This window comes from Pleurodeles waltl, chromosome 12, assembly GCF_031143425.1.
Source record: "Pleurodeles waltl isolate 20211129_DDA chromosome 12, aPleWal1.hap1.20221129, whole genome shotgun sequence".
NCBI classification, from domain to species: domain Eukaryota; kingdom Metazoa; phylum Chordata; class Amphibia; order Caudata; family Salamandridae; genus Pleurodeles; species Pleurodeles waltl.
In genome coordinates, this window is record NC_090451.1 from 527979589 (window position 1) to 528002736 (window position 23148).

Sequence of the window (23148 nt, forward strand, 5' to 3'; positions counted from 1 at the left end):
AAGGTCCAATGAGGCTGAGGACCTATGCCACATTGTTCCCTGAAATAACCCCCTAATCTTCATAATACAAATAAAAATACAAACTATATCAAAAATAGATCTATAGAAGGCAGAGGTTACCGAAACTGGCCACCCTCCTACTCCGGGCATTACTTAAAACCCACGAGACTGAGGATCAGACCTCCCTGAGAAGATTTTTGATTACATAAAAACTAGAAACTGGTTGCAGCGGACAGTATCTATATCACAAAGAAACTAGGTTAACAAGCATTACGATGGGAAAACCAAAAAAATGAGAGGGCCAGGAACAAGAAGAGACGAATGCATCTAAACCTCCTAAACAAATTCCTAATTTAAGAACACAGGTCAATGCGCCAAATCAAGAGACCACGCTAGATACGATACTCCAAGCGATCAAGGAGTCCTGGGAAGCCCTGGAGCGGAAAATTGATACTCTAACAGTGGATCTTTCCTTGCTGAGAGATGATTATCGTAGATTAACAGTCAAATAAAAAAAACTCTAGAGCAACTGTGCCCAATCCAGAAAACCCTATCCACAGACCTAACTGGGCTTACCTCTCGAGTAAAATTACTGGAAACAAGAGCAGAAGACGCAGAAAATTGCACCCGTAGGAACAATCTCCGACTGGTAGGTCTTCCAAAAAAAGTGGAGCTGACAGCAGCGAATATGGAGACCTTCCTGGAGAACTGGATAAGGGAGGTAGTGGCCCCTGAGGACCTGTCACCCTTCTTCACAATTGAGAGAGCTCACAGGGTGCCAAATAGACCTCCCGCTCCAAGAGCAAGACCTTGCCCGGTTGTTGCTAAACTGCTCCATTTCAGAGACAGACCTCATCTTAACGCAAGCAAGACTAAAGGGAGAAATAATGCTGGAAAATCAACGAATCATGATCTTCCCGGACTTCACCAAAGAAACACAAATGCAGAGAGCCTCCTTTAAGGACTCCAAAGGCCTGCTCCCTGAACTTGGAATCCAATATGCAATGCTCTTCCCGGCCAAACTGAGAGTAGAATATGAGGGCAAGGCCCATTTCTTCACCTCGCCACAACTGGTATGGGAATGGCTGGAATCGTTGGACCCAACGACTTCTGAACCACGAAGAGGTGACCATCAAATATCAAACAGGAAACGTAACAGATCCAAGAAACGTGGAATGGAAGCAGCTCCCCCAAGACATCAGACACTACAAGAAATGCGAGAGGCGGTGGACGCAGCAGCAGCTTTGAGTGGAGGGAACCTGGCATTGACTCAATCATCTGGTGCTATCTCTGACCATGACTCAAGCTGTGGAGGCACCTCTGTTTCCTCGCAATACACTTCCATCAGCATGCCTAAAGTAACTCTGAGATCCTCTGAAGACCTTATTTGAACATTAGTGACTCAAAGGGCCGTAAGTAATGGTGAACAAATAAACTGCCTGTTAATATCTATTTATAACGCTCTACGAGACTTGGGTTTAAATATAAAATTAAGGTGCCTAGGAGGGGGGGGACTAGAAAGTTAAATTTGTAAAAATCGGCCACATTGAGGGTTCTGTGATATGAATATACAATACACTCAACTAGAACAAACTTTAAAAGCAAATGAGTAACAAGTCTGTTGATTGATTGATATATTCTGCTAGGGCCCTGTGGGTGGGCCGCAGTACAGGCTCTCGGTTTCTGGTGTGCCACCCTACTTATAGGATGCTAGTTGTAGTTTTAATAGTTTGGACGGGGATAGTTGAAGTTACCGGTCCTGGGGAAAGGAAGTTGGGATCTTGGGATTTTAGTTATGTGTGTTATAAGAGCTTTGCACCCATCACCATAGCATTAACTGTCCTTCACATTAAAGAAACAATGCCGAGGTTCAAGCCACGACACCTCCGAGAAAGAATACTCAATTGGTGCATTACATTAGAATCTCAATGGTACCTCCTTGAATTATAAAATCGCTACCTGGAACGTCAGGGGTTTGAATAGCATGAGCAAGGGATATGAGGTATACAACCAGCTTAGGTGACGAGGAGTTCACATAGCTATACTACAGGAGACCCACGAAGAAATGGCGGGGTCAGGTAACCGCAACAACTTATTCGGCATTTGCAAGAGGGGTACTGATGTGGATTCGTCCCGGAGTGCCCTTCCAGAAAACACACGAGATCATAGATAAAGAAGGGAGGTATGTTTTGGTGGTTTCGGAAACTGGACGGTAGAGACATTACAATAGGTGGAATATACGCACTGAATCAAGAACAGGGAGCTTTCCTCAATAAATTATCGCTGGAACTGGGGCCCTATTTCACAAGACCTACTTTAATAGGAGGAGACTTTAATTGTATTGTAGACCCTGCTTTAGATAGATCACACCCTCCCCTGCCACATTCCCAGACCATAAAAACAGCCAAACTGCTTGCGGAATGGCAAAAACAATGGAGATTTGGAGATAACTGGAGACAGGTCCACCCAGCAGTCCGAGAATATTCTTTTTACTCCACATTACACGACTTACACGTTCGATTAGACACATTCATAGCCTCCACTGAAATACAAAGCGAAGTAGTAGCGGCCAAATACCTATGTCGTACTATCTCAGACCATAACCCCCTGCTTTTATCGCTGACCTGGGGCAAAGACAGACCAAACATTCCAACTTGGTGCCTCAGAGCAGAAATGCTGGAAGTCTAGGCTTTTAAACACCTGAGGTCCACAACAATTAGTGATTTCTTTGCCCTCAACTCGGGAACAGTGTCTTCCAGAACAATTGAATGGGAGACGTTTAAAACAGTAGTTGGGGGAATTTGTATAAATGAGAACGTAGGGCTCCGACAGACATTAGAATTAGAAATACAAAAACTTGAGGACTCTCTTAGAGACATTGAATGCAGGAGACCAGATAATCCAAATCTGACCTCTCGTTTGGTGGAAACTAAAGGAAAAATAGAGGCAGCTACAAAATTGAGCCGGTTTGACTATAAGAAGTACCTGACCAGGCAACATGCAGAAGGAGATAAAGCAGGTTCCCTTCTGGCGTGGCTCACCGCTCCGCCGAAACAACAGACAGTGATAGTAGAAATTGAGGATGCAACCGGCAATCATATCTATGGGCAGAAAGAAATAAACGCATGACTTGCTAACTATTACTCCCAGCTCTATGCCAGGCCAGTTGAGGCTCTTAGCTCCTCCCAAGTAGATGACTTGGGGGACCTTGATATTCCTCAACTGAAGGACGAGGACAGACTGGCCCTTCCTGTACCTATCTCAATAGCGGATATTAAAGCCACAGTCCAAAATATGGCTAGAGGCAAAGTCCCGGGAGCGGATGGACTACCTGTGGAGTTTTATAGCATATACCAAGAGCAACTAGCCCCACATTTCTGCATCCTATACACCGAAGCATGGGAGAAGGGATTTCTACCACGATCCACTAATGAAGCTGTCATGATCCCCCCACTGAAGCCGGATAGACCGGCTGGAGATGTTCAATCCTATCGACCATTGTCCATGCTTAATATGGACTGTAAAATACTTAGTCGGATTTTAGCTACCCATCTTCTACCCTACATGTCTACACTGATCCATAGAGACCAATCAGGATTTATCCCTCAATGTAGTACAGCACAGAACATTAGATGACTGGTCTCAATACTTCACTCAGCACCTCCAACACTTAAACAAGTGGTGATTATCTCAGTGGATATTGAGAAGGCTTTTGATAGCCTTAGATGGGATTATTTGGAGAAGGTAATGTTGAAGTTGGACCTTGGGCAAGACTTCGTCTGCTGGACACAACTGTTCCATACGAACCCCACAGCGAGGGTACGCACAGGCAGGACTATTTCAGATCTGTACCAAATTGGCAGAGGCACTAGGCAAGGCTGCCCCTTGTCACCATTGCGGTTTGCAATGGCTGTGGAGCCTCTTGCCCAGATGGCCAGAACAGGTGTGTACTTTGAAGGTCTACAGGTGGGACTGCAGACACATCACATTGCACTTTATGCAGATGATATGCTGCTCTTCCTCGAGAACATGGAAGCTGGCTTACCAGGAGCAATGGCCATGATGGAGAGCTTTGGGGAGGCCTCGAGTTTGCGGAATAATTGGCAGAAGTCTTCTATCTTCCCGCAACTCGAAGGAACCCCAAAGATTACTGACATTCGAGGGCTGCCCTGGACACCTATTACCTTCCGATTCTTAGGAGTGAACATATATCACAAATCAGAGGACATAATAGAGGGGACTTTACATAGAGCATTGGGAAAGCTAAGATCAGGTGTGATTTTGGAAAACACTCCCACTGACCGTTACAGGAACAGTAGCGTTATTAAAAATGATAGTGTTACCTAGACTGTTGTATTACTTCTCGACACTCCCCCTGATTGTCCCACGATCAGTATTTAACCCCTTCCCCGCCACGGACGTAATGGTTACGTCCATGGCAGCGCCCGTGTGGCGCCATGGACGTAACCATTACGTCCTGAATGCTGCCCTCGGGAGAAGCGCTAGCGCTCCTCCCGAGGGCCGCCCCCCCACCCCCCTAGGTCAGGGCTGACAGGGGAATCCCTTCCCCTTCAACCCCCGACCCCCCCCTGTGACGTCAGCGCGCGCTGACAATCACACAACCTCCCCCATCGTGCTGGAAGCAAAGCTTCCAGCGCGATCGAAAGAGAAATGCTCAGCAATTCTCTTTCGATCACGTGGGGGAGGCCCGGAGGGGCTTCAAAGGGAAGGAAATGTATTTCCTTCCCTTTGAAGTCTCTCCGAGGGTTTCAAAAGCCGGATTGCTTGCAGAAACCACTAGGCACCAGGGATCTTTTTTTTGCGCCGTCACGCAAGGGGAGCGACCTTGTAGGCAAGGGTCGCTCCCCGGGGGGGGGGGGTGAGGGGGGCAAATTTATTTTAGGCCATTTCTGCCCCCCCTGGGGGCAGATCGCCCTATTAGTATTAGGCCGATCTGCCCACAGGGGGGGCAGAAACCTCTAGGCGCCTGGGCAAATAGTTTTTTTGTGTTTTTTTTTTGTTTGTTTGTTTTTTTAGAGATGGGGAGCGACGCATTAGGCAAGGGTCGCTCCCCTGGGGGGCAAATTGTATTTTGACCATTTCTGCCCCCCTTGGGGGCAGATTGGCCGATTGTAGGTCAATCTGCCCCCAAGGGGGGCAGAAACCACTAGGCACCAGGGATCTTTTTTTTGCGCCGTCACGCAAGGGGAGCGACCTTGTAGGCAAGGGTCGCTCCCCGGGGGGAGGTGAGGGGGGCAAATTTATTTTAGGCCATTTCTGCCCCCCCTGGGGGCAGATCGGCCTATTGGTATTAGGCCGATCTGCCCACAGGGGGGGCAGAAACCTCTAGGCGCCTGGGAAAATAGTTTTGTTGTGTTTTTTTTTTTTTTTTTGTTTTTTTAGAGATGGGGAGCGACGCATTAGGCAAGGGTCGCTCCCCTGGGGGGCAAATTGTATTTAGACCATTTCTTCCCCCCTTGGGGGCAGATTGGCCGATTGTAGGTCAATCTGCCCCCAAGGGGGGCAGAAACCACTAGGCACCAGGGATCTTTTTTTTGCGCCGTCACGCAAGGGGAGCGACCTTGTAGGCAAGGGTCGCTCCCCGGGGGGGGGTGAGGGGGGCAAATTTATTTTAGGCCATTTCTGCCCCCCCTGGGGGCAGATCGGCCTATTGGTATTAGGCCGATCTGCCCACAGGGGGGGCAGAAACCTCTAGGCGCCTGGGCAAATAGTTTTTTTGTGGTTTTTTTTTTGTTTGTTTGTTTTTTTAGAGATGGGGAGCGACGCATTAGGCAAGGGTCGCTCCCCTGGGGGGCAAATTGTATTTAGACCATTTCTGCCCCCCTTGGGGGCAGATTGGCCGATTGTAGGTCAATCTGCCCCCAAGGGGGGCAGAAACCACTAGGCACCAGGGATCTTTTTTTTGCGCCGTCACGCAAGGGGAGCGACCTTGTAGGCAAGGGTCGCTCCCCGGGGGGGGGTGAGGGGGGCAAATTTATTTTAGGCCATTTCTGCCCCCCCTGGGGGCAGATCGGCCTATTGGTATTAGGCCGATCTGCCCACAGGGGGGGCAGAAACCTCTAGGCGCCTGGGCAAATAGTTTTTTTGTGGTTTTTTTTTTGTTTGTTTGTTTTTTTAGAGATGGGGAGCGACGCATTAGGCAAGGGTCGCTCCCCTGGGGGGCAAATTGTATTTAGACCATTTCTGCCCCCCTTGGGGGCAGATTGGCCGATTGTAGGTCAATCTGCCCCCAAGGGGGGCAGAAACCACTAGGCACCGGGGATTTTTTTTTTTGCACCAATGTCACGCAAGGGGGGGCGACCCCATAGGCAAGGGTCGCTCCCGGGGGGGCAGGGGGGTTGGGGGGTGGGGGACAAATTTATTTTAGGCCATTTCTGCCCCCCCTGGGCCCGGCTGAGCTAGAGGCCAAAATCCACAGGTAGGCACTGTTTTCTATGAAAAAATGTGATGTGTCCACGTTGTGTTTTGGGCCATTTCCTGTCGCGGGCGCTAGGCCTACCCACACAAGTGAGGTATCATTTTTATCGGGAGACTTGGGGGAACGCTGGGTGGAAGGAAATTTGTAGCTCCTCTCAGATTCCAGAACTTTCGGGCCCAGAAATGTGAGGAACATGTGTTTTTTTAGCCAAATTTTGAGGTTTGCAAAGGATTCTGGGTAACAGAACCTGGTCCGAGCCCCGCAAGTCACCCCTCCTTGGATTCCCCTAGGTCTCTAGTTTTCAGAAATGCACAGGTTTGGTAGGTTTCCCTAGGTGCCGGCTGAGCTAGAGGCCAAAATCTACAGGTAGGCACTTCGCAAAAATCACCTCTGTTGTCTTCCAAAAATTTGGATGTGTCCACGTTGCGCTTTGGGGCGTTTTCTGTCGCGGGCGCTAGGCCTACCCACACAAGTGAGGTATCATTTTTATCGGGAGACTTGGGGGAACATAGATTAGCAAAACAAGTGTTATTGCCCCTTGTCTTTCTCTACATTTTTTCCTTCCAAATATAGGAGAGTGTGTAAAAAAGACATCTATTTGAGAAAAGCCCTGTAATTCACATGCTAGTATGGTCACCCCGGAATTCAGAGATGTGCAAATAACCACTGCTCCTCAACACCTTATCTTGTGCCCTTTTTGGAAATACAAAGGTTTTCTTGATAGCAATTTTTTACTCTTTATATTTCAGCAAATGAATTGCTGTATACCCGGTATAGAATGAAAACGCACGTCAGGGTGCAGCTCATTTATTGGCTCTGGGTTCCTCGGGTTCTTGATGAACCTACAAGCCCTATATATCCCCGCAACCAGAGGAGTCCAGCAGACGTAACGGTATATTGCTTTCGATAATCTGACATTGCAGGGAAAAGTTACAGAGTAAAACGTAGAGAAACATTTATGTTTTTTTCACCTAAATTTCAATATTTTTCTTTTTCAGTTGTTATTTTCTATAGGAAACCCTTGTAGGATCTACACAAATGACCCCTTGCTGAATTCAGAATTTTGTCTACGTTTCAGAAATGTTTAGGTTTCTGGGATCCAGCATTGGTTTCATGCCCATTTCTGTCATTGACTGGAAGGAGGCTGAAAGCACAAAAAATTGCAAAAATGGGGTATGTCCCAGAAAAATGCCAAAATTGTGTTGAAAAATTGGGTTTTCTGATTCAAGTCTGCCTGTTCCTGAAAGCTGGGAAGCTGCTGAGTTTAGCACCGCAAACCCTTTGTTGATGCCATTTTCAGGGGAAAAACCACAAGCCTTCTTCTGCAGCCACTTTTTCCAATTTTTTTGAAAAAAACAAAATTTTCCCTGTATTTTGGCCAATTTCTTGGCCTCTTTCAGGGGAACCCACAAAGTCTGGGTACCTCCAGAATCCCTAGGATGTTGGAAAAAAAGGACGCAAATTTGGCTTGGTTAGCTTATGTGGACAAAAAGTTATGCGGGCCTAAGCGCGAACTGCCCCAAATAGGCAAAAAAAGGCCTGGCACAGGAGGGGGAAAAGGCCTGGCAGCGAAGGGGTTAAAGACATTAACTCCATGATTACTAGTTTTGTTTGGGGAGCAGGCAGGCACAGGATAGCATTAAATACTCTTCAGAGACCCACCGCAGAGGGAGGGCTGGCTGCACCAGACATGGAATTATACTATTGGGCAGGTCAGTTACAATGGTTAGCAAGAATACTTGGTGAATCACCAACAGTTCAAGATCTGCAATATACTTTAAGTGGATCACTGGATGATATCCTAAGCATTTTACTGAACCCAAGGGCAAAACAACAGCAGCTCCTGCTGGAATGGAATTCGATACGAGCATGCTGGGAACAGAGTCTGCGGCGCGCACACACAATAGTCCCTTATGCTCCAGAGATACCAATAATATGTCTGAAGCATCTAACAGGGGGTTTAGTCCTAGCAGGGGTAAAGAAACTTGCAATAAATAGCATAACATTAATGGGAGATCTATTCTGTAACAGAAAAGTACGCACCTTTGCCGAACTGCAAGAACAATTTGATGTTCCTTCGGGAATGTTTATTACATATAACGCAATTACTAGGATTATATGAAGGACGTGGAAAATGGGTTTACAAGACCTCCTGTACATGAAGGATGTAGAATTATCTGCTCACTAGGGGAGCGCAGAGGGGCGATTTCAGCAATTTACAAAGCACTACATAAAGACACATACTCACCTCTGAATAAGCTTAGAATGAAATGGCAGACAGAGTTGGGAACCCCTATAGGCGAACAGAAGTGGAACAAGATCACCACCCACATATACCCCGCCTCCAGAAATGCCAGTTTTAAACTAATAAACCTCTATATATTTCACAGCGCTTCCCTTACCCCACAAAAAATAGCAAAGATCTTTGCCTCTGGAGGGGAGGCTGCCCCAGATGTCCAGAACCAGTTGCAGGATTAGAGCACATGTTATGGAATTGCCCCTGAGTAATGCCTTATAGGGAAGAGGTATTTAAGCGTATATCAGTGGCCACGGAGAGAAAACTGACACCTTCACCCATGATAGCGCTATTAGGAGATTACCCTCGTCCCTCAGCTAAAAAAACAACTAATACATTTATTGATCTTGCACTAATTTTGGCCAAAAAGGAAATTATATCCCATTGGAAAGATTTGGAAGGCCCTCAGATTCAAAGATGGCAAGACGCAATAATAAAATGGACAGAAGCTGAGGGAACTATACTACACCAAGAAGCAGCGCAGGGGAGAAGACTGTTTGAAACACCCAGATGATCCAATGCTAGAGGATTCCAGAATAACATCAGAATCCGGAATGGAAGATACCTCTACCATATAAATATAAAAATACTATCAAATGTGAAGGACTTGCTCACCCTAATGGAAATGTTCTGATTAATGGAAAATAACATATGGTTGGATGGAAGTGCAGGGGGTGGTGGGTTAGGGATTAATGTTAAGATTGTTAAATCTGATAATTTTGTGTGAATTATTATATTGATGTGAAAATCAATAAAAGATATTTTAAAAAATAAACAAGAAAATACAGGAAAAATTGGGGGGGTGGGGGTGTTGGGGGAGAAGAGGAGAGCACCTGGGCATCCATAGCCTCCCACAACTAACACCTCATTTCCATGTAGGCAGGAGGGAGGTCTAGTGGGTCCATGTACACCAGCCATATCCCACTCACCCCCCCATATATTACCTCCAAAATAGCCACAGAACTGAGCTCTGATACTCTGCGGCAAAGCTCAGAATTATACGTATGTTGTGTGAAGTTTATTGCAACCTGCAGTTAGTCTCTGAAATCTAATTTGCATCCCCTGCTAAGTTTCGACAGGTCAAACCTGCTGGAATCCAACAGGAAAAAATGCCCAGTAATTACCAGGATGTGCAGATTTCGATGCGAAAACCACCTAAACCCACATGTTATTAATACTATTGGGAACGTTTCTTAATAGGTGCTATTTACTGCACACCATGAAGTTTGTCCTCTACAAACAGATTCAGAGGGTGTGATAAATATTGCATCCTCCTCTGGGCTTCTCGTAATGAGGGTGTAGAACTATAAATTTGTTTTGGGACAGTGAGAAAGTGACTAGACCAATTGTCGTTGATGTAATTCAATCATATCTTCCTTGGAGTTCCAGTTAAGATAGGTCCTACCTTGAATTGCCCCTGAAAACCTCAGGCAACAGATTCTCTGTGCTGTAAAGGTACATCTTAAGGATTGTGGAGGCCCTGGGCCAAACCTATTTTGGGGCCCCTTTTCAGAACAGCAATGAATTTATGATCGTTTGAGTTCTTTCATGCCCTCTTTAGCCTGGTCACTGACACTGCAGTGGCACAATCTTTGAAATTCGAAATGCCTTTCAATCCAATATTCAAGGATGCTGGTATGTGTTTTTAATATTGTTACACATCAGTATCTTACTGATATTACTGCAGATAACCTCTGTGATAACCTCCCATTTCCCATATGTGATGCCTTGTTTTGATCTAAAAGAAACTTTTTTATTGATGTTGCATGAAACAAACACAATATTTCTCGGCAAAATGTCTAATAGATTCTCACACGTCACCTACATCAAAAATAAATTAAAGGAAACAATATTTAAAGCAATCTCATTAAGAACTTTTCAATGTCATCAGGGCAAGACTCTCTGCAGGACAGAGCTGGCTCTATCAGGGGCCCCTGAATGGCTGGGGCCCTGGGCCTGAGCCCACTTTGCCCATGCCTTAAAACGTCTGTGACTGCTGGTAGGGTTGGACAAATTGAGAACAACCTCTTATAGCCAGTCTGAAAGTGAGTGCAAGTTTTAGGTTCCTTTTGTTAAACAGCCTTCTCACAGTGAATCAACTAATCTGAGATCTTTAATAGTTAACCAGAATGGTCCAGTGAAATACAAAAATGCATTGTTTAATTTTATTTTGTGAGTTAAGAAAATTATATTGGACGAAAGAGTGTGAATGTTATTATTCTTTTGCAGGATTTAACCAAAGTTATGTACACATATTGTGATTGTCAAGATAATTTACCTCGTGTAACAGTTTTGCTACTTTTGGAAGCCAGTGTTCTATTGGACAAGCGCTTTGCACATTTTGTAAATGTCTGAACCTTTCATTCACTCAGGAGGCAACATGTTGGGGTAGAGCTCTGTGATGGCAATTCTGTTTAACCATATTCTTTAGGTATTTAATTTCTGGTGTAATCTTTTCTTATTTGCTTTTTGCTTTCAACAGCTGAGTGACTGCTTTCAAGGAATCATATTTGATGGACTAGAGACTCTCTTTGCTCGCAACATTGCTACAGCTCTCAACTGCCTACTCAAAGCAATCAACAACCGGCAACACATCTATGTGTTGAATCTATATCAGGAATATGCATCGTTAAAGGCTCGGGAGAAGGTCAGAAAGGAGAAGGAAGGTAAGATCCTGAGTCTAACCACTCAAAACCATCTTCTGTTAGTGTTGAATACCACAACTTATGATCCCTTTGCTACTTCTAGGTATCAGCCTATCCTTGGCTCCAAGACCAATAACTTTTAGTACTAGGTCTTTTTTTAAACAGTGTGCTGTCAGGTTCACCATTCAGGTCCTTCTTACACCTTACTGCTGGTAATGAACTATTTCTGCAGTGTTTGACCTTTATTTGTCCTAGTTTCTGCTTCAGACCATACTTATCTTTGATATTACAGCCAAAGCCAGCTGGCTGTTGCTCCGTGTATGCCACCTCCTTCACTTTTGAGCTAGTTCACACCTGAAACAATCAGTTGTTGGTGAAACATAGTATGCATAACTTCTTAGTCCAGGCACAAAATGCTCCCTTCATAATTATTAATAGCCGTGGTTGAGTACCAGGAACTATAATATCAGCTTGCATCTAAACTCAAACCACCAAGGTGATATTGATTGGCTTGTGTCAACCCCCACCTCCTTTACCTTTGTCACTGTACTCATGATGTTCTAAAACATCACATGTTAGTGTTCCAATGTTCACACTGTGCACCAGTTCTCCAACTTTAGGACTAGTTCACAGTTTTATGCAAAGTATGCTGCTATATAGGCAGCCTGCCTGCAGCTGCTGGAGTGAAGGAGGTGCTTCTCTCACTACATGAGAGGCCCTGACGGTACCAGTGCTGAAACCAGGTAAAGACATCCGACACAGCATAAAGGCCCCTGTCAATGCTTATCAAGGATTAAAAGATTGTCAGTAAAGTGGTGTGAAGAGATTATTGGCAGTCCTCCATCCTAGGTACCCCATAGTAAAGCGGTTTTGTACCTGGCAGAAACACCTCACCCAGAATTAGAAGATAATTTCACTTTATGGCGTTTGCATTGGTAACTGATGCAAACTCTGTAGTTTTATGTAAAACCTTACATATGGATATGGTACACTGGGACTGAATGATTGACATTTACTGTACTCCAGACTGATAGTCCAGGATTGGACCTTGAGTATAATCTATCACTCATACAACATTGCAAGAGTGATCTGACAAGGATGTCCCCTCTTGCTGCTGATCTTTGCTATTGCAATAGAAATAAAATGTGTGATGGAAATACCCCACTTTTTATCCCTAGATGCCATTGATGTCCTGATCTACTTGGAAGACCTTAGATTTGCCAAAACAATTCGGCACAACTTGAGGCAGACGGGAACAAAATGTGTGTATTCCATCTGGGTAATTGTCAAATTGGATCAAACTGGAAGCACAATTAGGGGTGGCTTCAAGACCAATTTAGGTGGGATTTGTAGGAAAGTACCCTCTTTTTTGGCATGGTTACCCCCACTTTTTACATGCTATCTATGTTTTTTTGACTGTGTTCACTGGGATCCTCTTAACCAGGACCCCAGTGACTCTGCTCTCTACCTCTAAATGTGGTTGTTCCTGACTTTGTGCAACCCTAAATTGGCATACTGGTGCTTCCATGTAAGTCCCTAGTACATGGCATTGGGGCACCAGGGTTTTGCCATGGGCTACAGCAGGTATTATGCCACCCATGAGAGCCCACACAAAATGTGTCTGCAGGCTTTCACTACAAGTCACTGCACCAGGTTACTGTAAGGCACCCCTATGGCAGGCCCTCCTAGCCCAGAGGGCAAGGTGCAAGGACCTGTGTGTGAGGGCACCCCTGCATGAGCAGAGGTGCCCCCACGAACTCCAGCTCCATTTTCCTGGACTTCGTGAGTGCGAGGGAAGCCATTTTATCTGTGTACTGGACATAGGTCACTACCTATGTCCAGCTACATAATGGTAACTCCGAACCTGGGCGTGTTTGGTATCCCACCTTTCAGAATCATACCCTAATACTGTTTCCAGTATTGGTTGCATGATTCTATGCATGCTTGGGGGGCTGTTAGAGGACCCCCAGCTTTGCTGCTACCAGTTTGCTGGGTTTTCTCTGGCAGCCCGTGCTGCTGCCATCCTACAGACAGGTTTCTGCCCTCCTGCTGCTTGAACAGAACAAGCCCAGGAAGGCAGAACAAAGGATTTCCTTTGGGAGAGGGAGGCAACACCCTCTCCCTTTGGAAATAGGTGTCTCCTGACTTGGGAGGGGTAGCATCCTCAAGCCACTGCTATGCTTTGAAAGGGCTCATTTGTTGCCCTCCTTGCATAAACCGGTTTGCACCAATCCAGGGACCCCCAGTCCCTGCTCTGGCACGAAACTGGACAATGGAAAGAGGAGTTACCAGGCCCCTGTCCTTCACCACCCCAGGTGTGATGCCCAGAGCTCCTCGAGGTGGCCACTTGATTCCACCATGTTGAATCCAAGGTAGGCAGAGGTTTCTGGGAGCATCTGGGTGGACTCGTCAGGCAGGTGATGTCACAGCCCTTCTTGATAGTTGGTCCCCCTGCTAGTGACCAGTACCCCTTTTAGGGCTTTTTAGGGTTCTCCCTCTTGAGTGGGTCCTCCGATTTGACGTGCAAGATTCCAGAAGGACTGCTCTCCAATGTTTGCTTTGACTTCTGCCTAATGGAACCGCAGCTGGACATCACAGGAAAGTACAGTCTGCAGCTCCAGCGACGACTTCGCTCTGCAACATTGTTTCTCTGGCTCATTCCAGGAACTGCAACATTTCTACGGCTGTGCATCCTGTGAGGGTGGCAAGTCTTGAGTCTGCACCAAGAAGGAATCTCCCTTGGAGTGAAGTGGTCACACCCCTGCATCTGAGGCACCAACTGCATTGACGACCGGCCACGTGGATCCTTTCACCTGCAACTCTGCATGCATCCTGCATCTCCTTGGATCCCTCTACAAGCTTGTCTTACTTGGGAGGTGGTGAGGCTTTGCCTCTCCGTGCCAGACAGTACCCCTGTGCACTGTGACTCTTGCAGCTAGCAAGGCTTGTTGGCTCTTCTTCCAAGGGATCTTCAGGCTCCGTGTAGCCCCGGCCTCCAGCACACTTCCCTGCAAAGCACAGTTTCCTGCCTGCTGCTCCAGCAACATGGAAAACCTCTCCGGGTGTGCTGAGTGGGCCTCACTGCAACTCTTGTGCCTGCTGCCTGTGAGTTGTCTGTAGGGGCTGCACCCTCGACCTCTGGCTCTCCTCACTGCTGGGGGGTTGCCTGGGACTCCCATGCTTGGGTTGAGTTCCCTCAGACCTTCCTCGTCCCACGTAGCTCTGCAACTCTTCTTCCGCAACTCTTGCCTCTGCCAAGGCTTGTTGGTGGCTTTTCTACACCACTGACGGGCCGCAACTCTTCTTCCGACATGGGACATCGACTGCATCACTTCTGGAACTCCTCCTGTGCGGCATAGCCTTCATTTGCAGGTCCTCTTCTGCCAGGATCCATCTTCTGTGTCTTCCAGTCTTGCTTGGGTCTTGCACAGTCCTTTTACAAAGCTTACCTGTGGGTTTGGGCAAAACCAGGTACTTACCTCTTCTCTCCTGCTCGCTGGCGGGGCACTCTGGTACTTAACTTTTGGGGTTCCTAGTTCCTCCAGCGCTCCCCTACAGACTCCACTTCCTTGGGTGGGGGCCTGCCTTCTGCATTCCATTTACTTAGTATATGATTTGGTCTCCCCCAGGATCTCTATTATTTACAGTTATTTCACTGTTTTCTATTGCTTTCTATGCCCATTCCTGATTACTAATGTGAATATAATAGTGTGTTTCCTTACCCTGCTATTAGAGTATTGCCTATACAGTATTTTAGTATGTGTGTTACCATAATAAAGCACCTTTATTTTTGTAACACTGTGCAGTTCTTTGATGTGTGTAAGTGCTGTCTGACTGTAGTGGTATTGCATACATTTTGCATTTCTTCTACATAAGTCTTGGCTGCTCATCCAAAGCTACCTCTAGAGAGCCCTGGCTTCCTAGACACTGCCTACACCTCACTAATAAGGGATACCTGGACCTGGTATAAGGTGATAACACCATAGGTGCTCACCACACACAAGGCCAGCTTCCTACAGGAATGGCTGCCACTTTGGAATGGAAATCTGCTGGACTGAAAAAGATGCAGTAGACGGAAACACAGTGAGAGTACTCACAGCTCTTAGAGTGGTCCTCTGATTATGTTGGTTTAGGAGCCTTGATTTTTAATTGTATTACCTGTCTGCACAAATGCAGTGGGCGGCCAGACGGTGTCACGCGGCCCAGCATTTGAGGATATTTTTGGTATAACCAGATTGCTGTCAAAAGAGATTATGTATGAAGTTCTCTGTCGTTTGGACCAAAGGGCCAAACACATGCTTCTAGCCAAAGCTCTGCAGCATTGCTGGGATCGATTTAGAAAAATGGCTGAGGGGGAAACATCCTATGCACGTACTGTTCAACTGCAACATTTATCTCAGACGTCAAGAGGGAAATGAGGGGTCTGGACTGCAGACTGGTATTTAAACAATGGAGAACCTATATTCAGGCGGGAGAATACATCTTTTAATTAACTAGTCTTTAAATGTAAAAACACAACAGGCCAAGTCCTGAGTTAATGGACTTTGGTGGAGATTAAACTCTCCCTGTGTGAATGGGCGGGACATGCTGGAACGCCCCATGGACCAGGTATGAGACACATTACTGGCACTGATTCGTAAAGCCTTATTTGAAGAAATTAAAGGGGATCTCATCATACTACAGGAAAAGTGTCTGTGGGATATAGGATCGGATATTGAGTCTGGCATATGGGAGACAACACTGCAATATACACCACCATTGTCCTTGAACACTAGATTTAAGCTCCTTCAGTTCATTTTTTTCAAATCATTTATTCCGCTCCTACAAGATTACTCAAGATTTACTCCACACTGCCCCTGGTGTAATGTAGAACACTACATGATTATTAATCATGTAGATCGATCACGTAGAACTTTAATATTGTATACATACTGAACATTTTTATTTTTATGTATCATTTATTTTATTGGTAACATTAAAAGTAGAGAAATAATCTAATATAGTGACATGCAAGTCCAGCCTATACCCATATAGATATACAAACATTGATTGTGATATATGCACCAATGGCAAACAATACTTACATATAATAATAATTGAGAGGTAGAAAAGGGAAGAGAGGTGTCATGGGCTAAACATATAGAAGAAAAAGTAAAGAGAGGAAGGGGAAAAGGACAGAGGGTAAACAAAAGGAGAGGAAAGATGGAAACTACACATCAGGTGGAAAAGGGGAAAAAGAGGGGAGGGGTAATGAGTACAATGATGGAAATGAGAGAAAATAGCCTTGGAGGACTTCTAGACTAGACACTTGATTTGTGTCTTCTTCTAAATTTCCCAGCTCGAGCAAAGGAAACTTCTGTAATAGATGAATTGACTTAGCATTAGTTCTTGCCAGGCAACAACTCCCAATGACGTTGGAAGACAAAGATTACCTCAGCCATCGCAGTGAGCACACAGCCAACCTTCATGCATGCCCTGGTCGTAAGCAACCTGGACTGTGGGAGCATCCTCTATGCCAGAATCATAAAATTTCACCAGAAGGCTGCAGACCATTCAGCAGCCAGATCACTCTCAACCTCCCATGCCCCACTCATGCCACACCTGAAGCAGCTCTACTGGCTCCCCTTACACAAAGGAGCAGAATTCAGATTCCTCACCCACACTTTCAAGGCACTATATAACACTGGCCCAGCATTCCTCAACAATCATATCTGCTTTCAAACCCTTCCAGACTCCTCTGCTCATCTGGATTCCTACTTGCACAAATCCCATACATCTGGAAAACCAGATCCGGCGGTTGAGCCTTCTCCTACATCACTCCTAAAATGTGGAATGACGAGCCACTACACATAAGAGCCTCCTCCTCACTACTTGAATTCCTGAAGAAGCTGAAGAGCTGGCTTTTTGAGTGTTCCAACTAGGCCCAGGGTTTGGCTAGTCTCACACCTGCTCAGCGCAAGGAAACCCTCCTGGGTAATAGTGCACCCTTTGTATCTGCATAACACAACATTGCAGTGAGCATATATGAGGTAAAATATTGGGCAGGTTTGGAGAGCAAGGTATTGAGCTCTTAGAAGAACAAAGTCTTGAGAACCAGATAGGCTATAGAGGCATGTTATGCAAAACTAGAGGCATTTGTAGGAGAAGCTTCAAATCAGCACATTTTGGAAACAGTAACCATGATGCTGATTTGTGATTGAAAATACCTGATTTGTGGATTGATTTGAGACTGGCATCAAGATAAAGGATACCAGGTGCGCAGAGTAATGAAGGGATAACACATTTAGTGAAAGGACACCTCACACTAATATCACTTACACAGTAGTAAATCGTGAAGACAGTATTATTTCATAAAGCCATATGATCCCACTACTTAATGTAAATGTTGTTTGCTTAATTTGAAGACATGCTTCTCTTTTCCACACTGTAGGTTTGTGTGCAGCAGTTGCTGTACTTCACGACGTTCATATACCTTTTAAAATAACATTGTTACTTCTTATATTGAAAAATGGTTATACCCTACAATTGCTTGTCAAAATCTGAGAAATCAGTTGAATATATTGAAACAATTGAGGCAAAACCATGGCTGCCTAAAGAGTGCAGCAGGTTAAGAGCCATTTCCTTCATCAGCATAGACCCATTTAGGATAAGGAGTTCTCTTCATCTCCTCTGTTCAATCGATACAGTAAAAGAAGGAAAATTGTGTCCATTGTAGCTTGGTGTGCACTCTTCCATTGTGTAGGGAGTGAGTAGCCAGGCAGCTGTGCTCGGCTAAATGCATTCATCTCAGGGTTTCCCTGTACTCAAGAATGAGGCTGGCTAGACAGTGTTTTGTTAATACTTTGTTGAGTCTTACTATTTACCGGGCAGTCGAGACAGCTGGTTACTAGCCTAATGTTACCAAGACAGTGGTCTGGTGCAGAATGTGTCAAACTCTCCTTCAGCCTGCTGTTCCATCTGGCACTACTCTTTTCACCAGTCACCACAACACAGCTGATGAGTAGCTGATGATGATTATATAGTGATGAGAGAGGAAGACTGAACATTGTATTTTTTTATTTTTCTACCGGCACTGTAGTGTCAAGTGTTTGGGGCACCTTGCATTCATTTGTTTACCACAGTATGATAAAAGTGCGAATTTAGCATCTCCTCAGCATGTTAGTCCTTCCCCTGATACCAACGCTCACCTTCCATTCACAGCTTTATTTTCAGTGGCAGACTGACTGACTGGTGAAAAAATAACCGTTATGGTGGGTTCTGTAACCCAGGAGATGCACTGAATGCCCAGAACCAGCTGTGCAGAAATGATGATGGGGATGCCCATGAGTAGTACTGCCCTATCCTAAGTTTTGAAATTTAACAACCAGACAACTTTCTGAACATGCCACTACATGGTGGCAGTTCCATTAAACTGGTAATCGATGCTTGTGGGCTAAGAGTACTAAAGGTTCTTTTAAGTATAAATGTCTTGTCAATTAGTAGTTGGTATTCTCAAGCTCTTTTGTTCAGTGATTTGATCTTCCTTGATTGTCGACATGTAATACACAATCTGTGCCCTTTTTCCCTAATTGTTACTCTTAAAGACCTGGAGGAGAAGGAAAAGCTTGAAAAGGAGAAGAAACGCTTAAAGGAGATGGATGAAGAGGAATATGACACACTCTCTGAAGAAGAGAAAGCAAAGTTGGACATGCAGCGCCTAAAGGTCCTACGTGCAAGGAAGAGGTATACTAAGTTTTTCTACCTGTAATTGTCATATCCTCATACATTTGTATGCTTTGTGTTGAGCAATGAGATTTGTTATTCAAGTTAATTATGAGGACACATGCATTTTGTGTCATGGAATAGTTCCATTACCATAACTTACGGACAGCTGAAGAATAATGAGCTGTTGCTTTCATCTGTTAAGTATCATTTCACTCCGGTGAGGTATTTTTCATGTATGGAAAATACCTCCTGTTTAGAGTTTTCAACTTGGAAACAGGTTTGGACTGGCCTATAGAGCAATCTATCTGATAGAGACGTCTAGCTGCAGCTTCCTTACCTTAGAACTCCCTGGCGTCCGCTTCGAATCCGGAGTTTTTTCTGAGCAGTACCCTGCGCGCGCCGTCAAGCAGCGTCATTCGCATCCGCGTGCGTCGACCACCTCTGCGTGCGTCGTCAGCATCGTTGGAGCTGTCTATGATGTCACGGTTGTCTATATAGACGCCGTCTCGGCACGCATACGTCAGTTCTTTTCCTTCCGCGCCAGTTAAGCGCAGTTTTAGAAAGAGCTACCCTGCTTCGACGGTTTGTCGACGCTTTTTTGACTGTTTGAAGTCATGTCTTCGAGAAAGACAGGATTCAAGCCGTGTGGTGCATGTCATCGCACCATGTCGGTGACGGATCCGCACCGAGTTTGTCTTTGGTGCCTGGAGAAGGAGCACGATTCCACCTCGTGCTCTGACTGTCGGGCCATGGTGCCGAAGGCCTTTGAGGGAGAGATCCCTTAAGCTTCTTGCGGCGCGACTTTTGTCTTCGGTCAGCACGACTCTGCGGCACTTCTCCCGGAGCCCCAAGTCCTCTTCCTCTCATTCGAGGTCATCCGAAGGTAAGAGGCATAAGAAGGAGTCCAAGAGGACTTTGTCTTCGCCAAGCCCATCGGCCGACGAGGCGTCTAGGGAATGTCAACGTTCCGGGTGCAGTTCTGTGGAGCCGTCGCCAGGGTCGACTCCGCGTCTTCCCCCCCCTTTCCGAGGACTGGATTGACCCCCGCTCAAATAAAAGAATTTTATGAGGCCATGCATCTCGTTTTTGAGCGGGCTGCACCCTCGGGTGGGTCTTCAGGCCCCACGGGGTCAGCAGGGGCCCCTTCAGATTAGACGCCGCCGGCTTTGGCCTCGGCGCGTTTGGGGACCTCAGGATCCGATACCGGATCCGGAACGGTGCCGGTCTCTCACATTTGGCCTCCTTCGGCGCCAGGTCCGACGTCAACGATTCCGCCACCGGCACCCACCGGTGGCAGCCCCATCCTTATTCCAGATGATCCGGAGCCGGAGCAACGACGTCGACTCCGACTTCGACGGGGCCAATTCACCCCAGATCATTGTTTGAGCATTATTTAGACCAGCCAGACGCAGGAGAGGAATGGGAGGGGTCTGAGGACCCTTTTGAATCTGGATTGCAACAGGACTGGTATGAGGATCTAAGGGAGGCCAGTGGACTGGACACGTCTCCAGATACTGGTATGCTCTCCTCCTAATGTGGCTACGGAGGAGGGTGCTTCTTTCGCTATGGTGGTGCGTATGGCAGCTGAGGTCTTGGACCTAAATGTGCCTATGGTGCCAGTCAGGATGAATATCCTGACAGAAGTGCTTCAGCCGGGGGTGTCAACATCGGAGCCATTGTTGCCCTTCAATGAGGCTCTTACAGACGTCCTTCTGGGTACGTGGTCCAAACCCAGCACAGGGGCTCCTTTGAATAGGACAGTCGGCCGCCGCCATAGACCCGCTCCCAGCGACCCTTGTTTCCTGACACAACACCCCACTCCTGAGAGCTTGGTTGTCCAAGCCTCTACTTCCCGTGGTGCCTTCCTTCCGCTCCCCCGGATAGGGAATCCAAGAGGCTGGATCAGCTTGGGAAGAAGATGTTTTCTTCCACCAGCCTGGCATTGAGGTCCGTAAACACCTCTTCCCTATTGGGCCGTTATTCCCATATTTTGTGGGATACAGTGGCACAGGTGCTGCCCCAGGTCCCGGAGGGCGTACGGGACACTCTCACACAGGCTGTCAAGGATGCGAGAGATGAAGCCAAGTTTACGATACGGTGTGGTTTGGACACGACCGACTCGCTGGGCAGAGCGATTTCATAGTCAGTGGCCCTAAGTCGCCACACCTGGCTACATTCTACTGGTTTTTCAGGGGATGTCCAGTCCAGCATGATGGACATGCCCTTTGATGGCTCTCGTCTTTTTGGTGAAAAAGCAGACTCCGCGCTTGAGAGGTTCAAGGATTCTCGAGCCACGGCCAGATCCTTGGGCCTTTCAGCGCCACACGACAGCAGTCTGTCTTTTGCCCCTTTCAAGGCTTCGGAAGGGGCGTGGTACCATGCCAGCCACAGTTCAGCCACCGTCCTCAGGCTTCATAACATCCCGGAAGAGGACGTGGTCACGGTACCATCATACCAGAGGGTCTGGCGAGAGGTCGGCCGCCACACAGCCACCCTCCACTGCGCCCAAGCCCTCCTAGTGTGGTTCTGCGGATCACGTCTGTCCAGTTGGAGGGAGGATTCGTTTTCATCTCCCTCGCTGGCTTTCCATCACCACGGACAAGTGGGTCCTGCAGATCATACGGAAGGGCTAGTCCCTTCCCTTTCAGTCTTTCCCTCCTTCTATCCCTCCGACAAAGGAATGGCTGATGGAGGACCATATAGCTTTGCTCCGCGAGGAAGTTACAGCTCTCTTGGCCAGAGGAGCCATAGAAAGAGTCCCGATATCAAAAGTAGGCAGTGTCTGTTATTCCCGCTACTTTCTGATTCCCAAAAAGAACAAAGGCCTTCACCCTATCTTGGATTTAAGGGACATCAATCTCTTCCTCAAGAAGGAGAAATTCAAGATGCTCACTCTTGCTCAGGTTTTGTCTGCCCTAGACCAAGGAGACTGGATGGTAGCGTTGGATTTGCAGGATGCATATTTCCATATTCCTATCCTGCCAGCCCACAGGCGTTACCTGCGGTTCAAGGTGGGCCACGAGCACTTTCAGTTTACCGTGCTTCCTTTCGGTCTCACCAGTGCCCCTCGGGTGTTAACAAAGGTGATGGCGGTGGTGGCAGCTCATTTGCACAGGTCAGGGATTTCAGTCTTCCCCTACCTAGACGATTGGCTGTTGAAGGCTCCTACGCCCCAGGCTCTCGTCACCCACCTCCAGACGACTGCGGACCTTTTGCATTCTCTGGGGTTCACTATAAATGTGCCGAAGTCACACCTGACTTCATCTCAGAAGCTCACTTTCATCGGAGCTGTTCTGGACACAGTGCAGTATCAGGCTTATCCTCCCGATCAGCGGGTCCAGGATATTCAGGTCATGATTCCGATGTTTCGGCCTCTATCCTGGATCTCAGTGAGACAGACTCTGAGGCTGCTGGGACTCATGGCTTCCTGCATCCTGTTGGTCAAGCATGCCAGATGGCGCATGAGGGCTCTGCAGTGGGACCAGAAGTTCCAATGGGCACAGCATCAGGGAAATCTTACCGATGTGGTTCAGATCTCGGAGGGGACTGCAAAAGATCTGCAGTGGTGATTAGTGAACTGTGAGTGGGTCAAAGGCAGACCCCTCTCCCTTCCCCAACCAGATCTAATGGTAGTGACAGATGCGTCACTTCTGGGATGGGGCAGCCATCTGGGGGAGGTGGAGATCAGAGGTCACTGGTCTCCGCCGGAATTCGGGCTCCACATCAACTTGCTGGAGCTTCGGGCGATCAGGCTATCATTAAAATCATTTCTTCCTGTTGTGAAAGGGAAGGTGGTGCAGGTGTTCGCGTACAACACTACTGCAGTGTGGTACTGCAACAAGCAAGGCGGTTTTGGGTGCTGGACCCTTTGTCAAGAGGCTTTACGTCTCTGGACATGGCTGGAACAGCAGGGCATGACCCTGGTGGTTCAACACCTGGCAGGTTCTCTGAACGCCAGAGCAGACGAACTCAGCCGAAAATGCTTAGAGGATCACGAATGGTGTCTCCATCCGGAGGTAGCGCAAGGACTCTTTCAGCAGTGGGAGAGCCTTGGTTAGATCTGT

At 46.9% G+C, this 23148-nt stretch overlaps 1 protein-coding gene across 2 annotated transcripts in view; it reads left to right on the plus strand.

Moving 5' to 3' along the window:
* HYDIN (HYDIN axonemal central pair apparatus protein) overlaps nt 1-23148 on the plus strand; it is a 2122366-nt gene that overhangs the window by 1365785 nt on the left and 733433 nt on the right. For both annotated transcript variants that reach the window (XM_069217473.1, XM_069217472.1), the window contains 2 exons: nt 11218-11401; nt 18964-19102. In XM_069217473.1, the coding sequence (XP_069073574.1) occupies nt 11218-11401; nt 18964-19102 (323 nt within the window). The remainder of the gene's footprint in view (nt 1-11217; nt 11402-18963; nt 19103-23148) is intronic.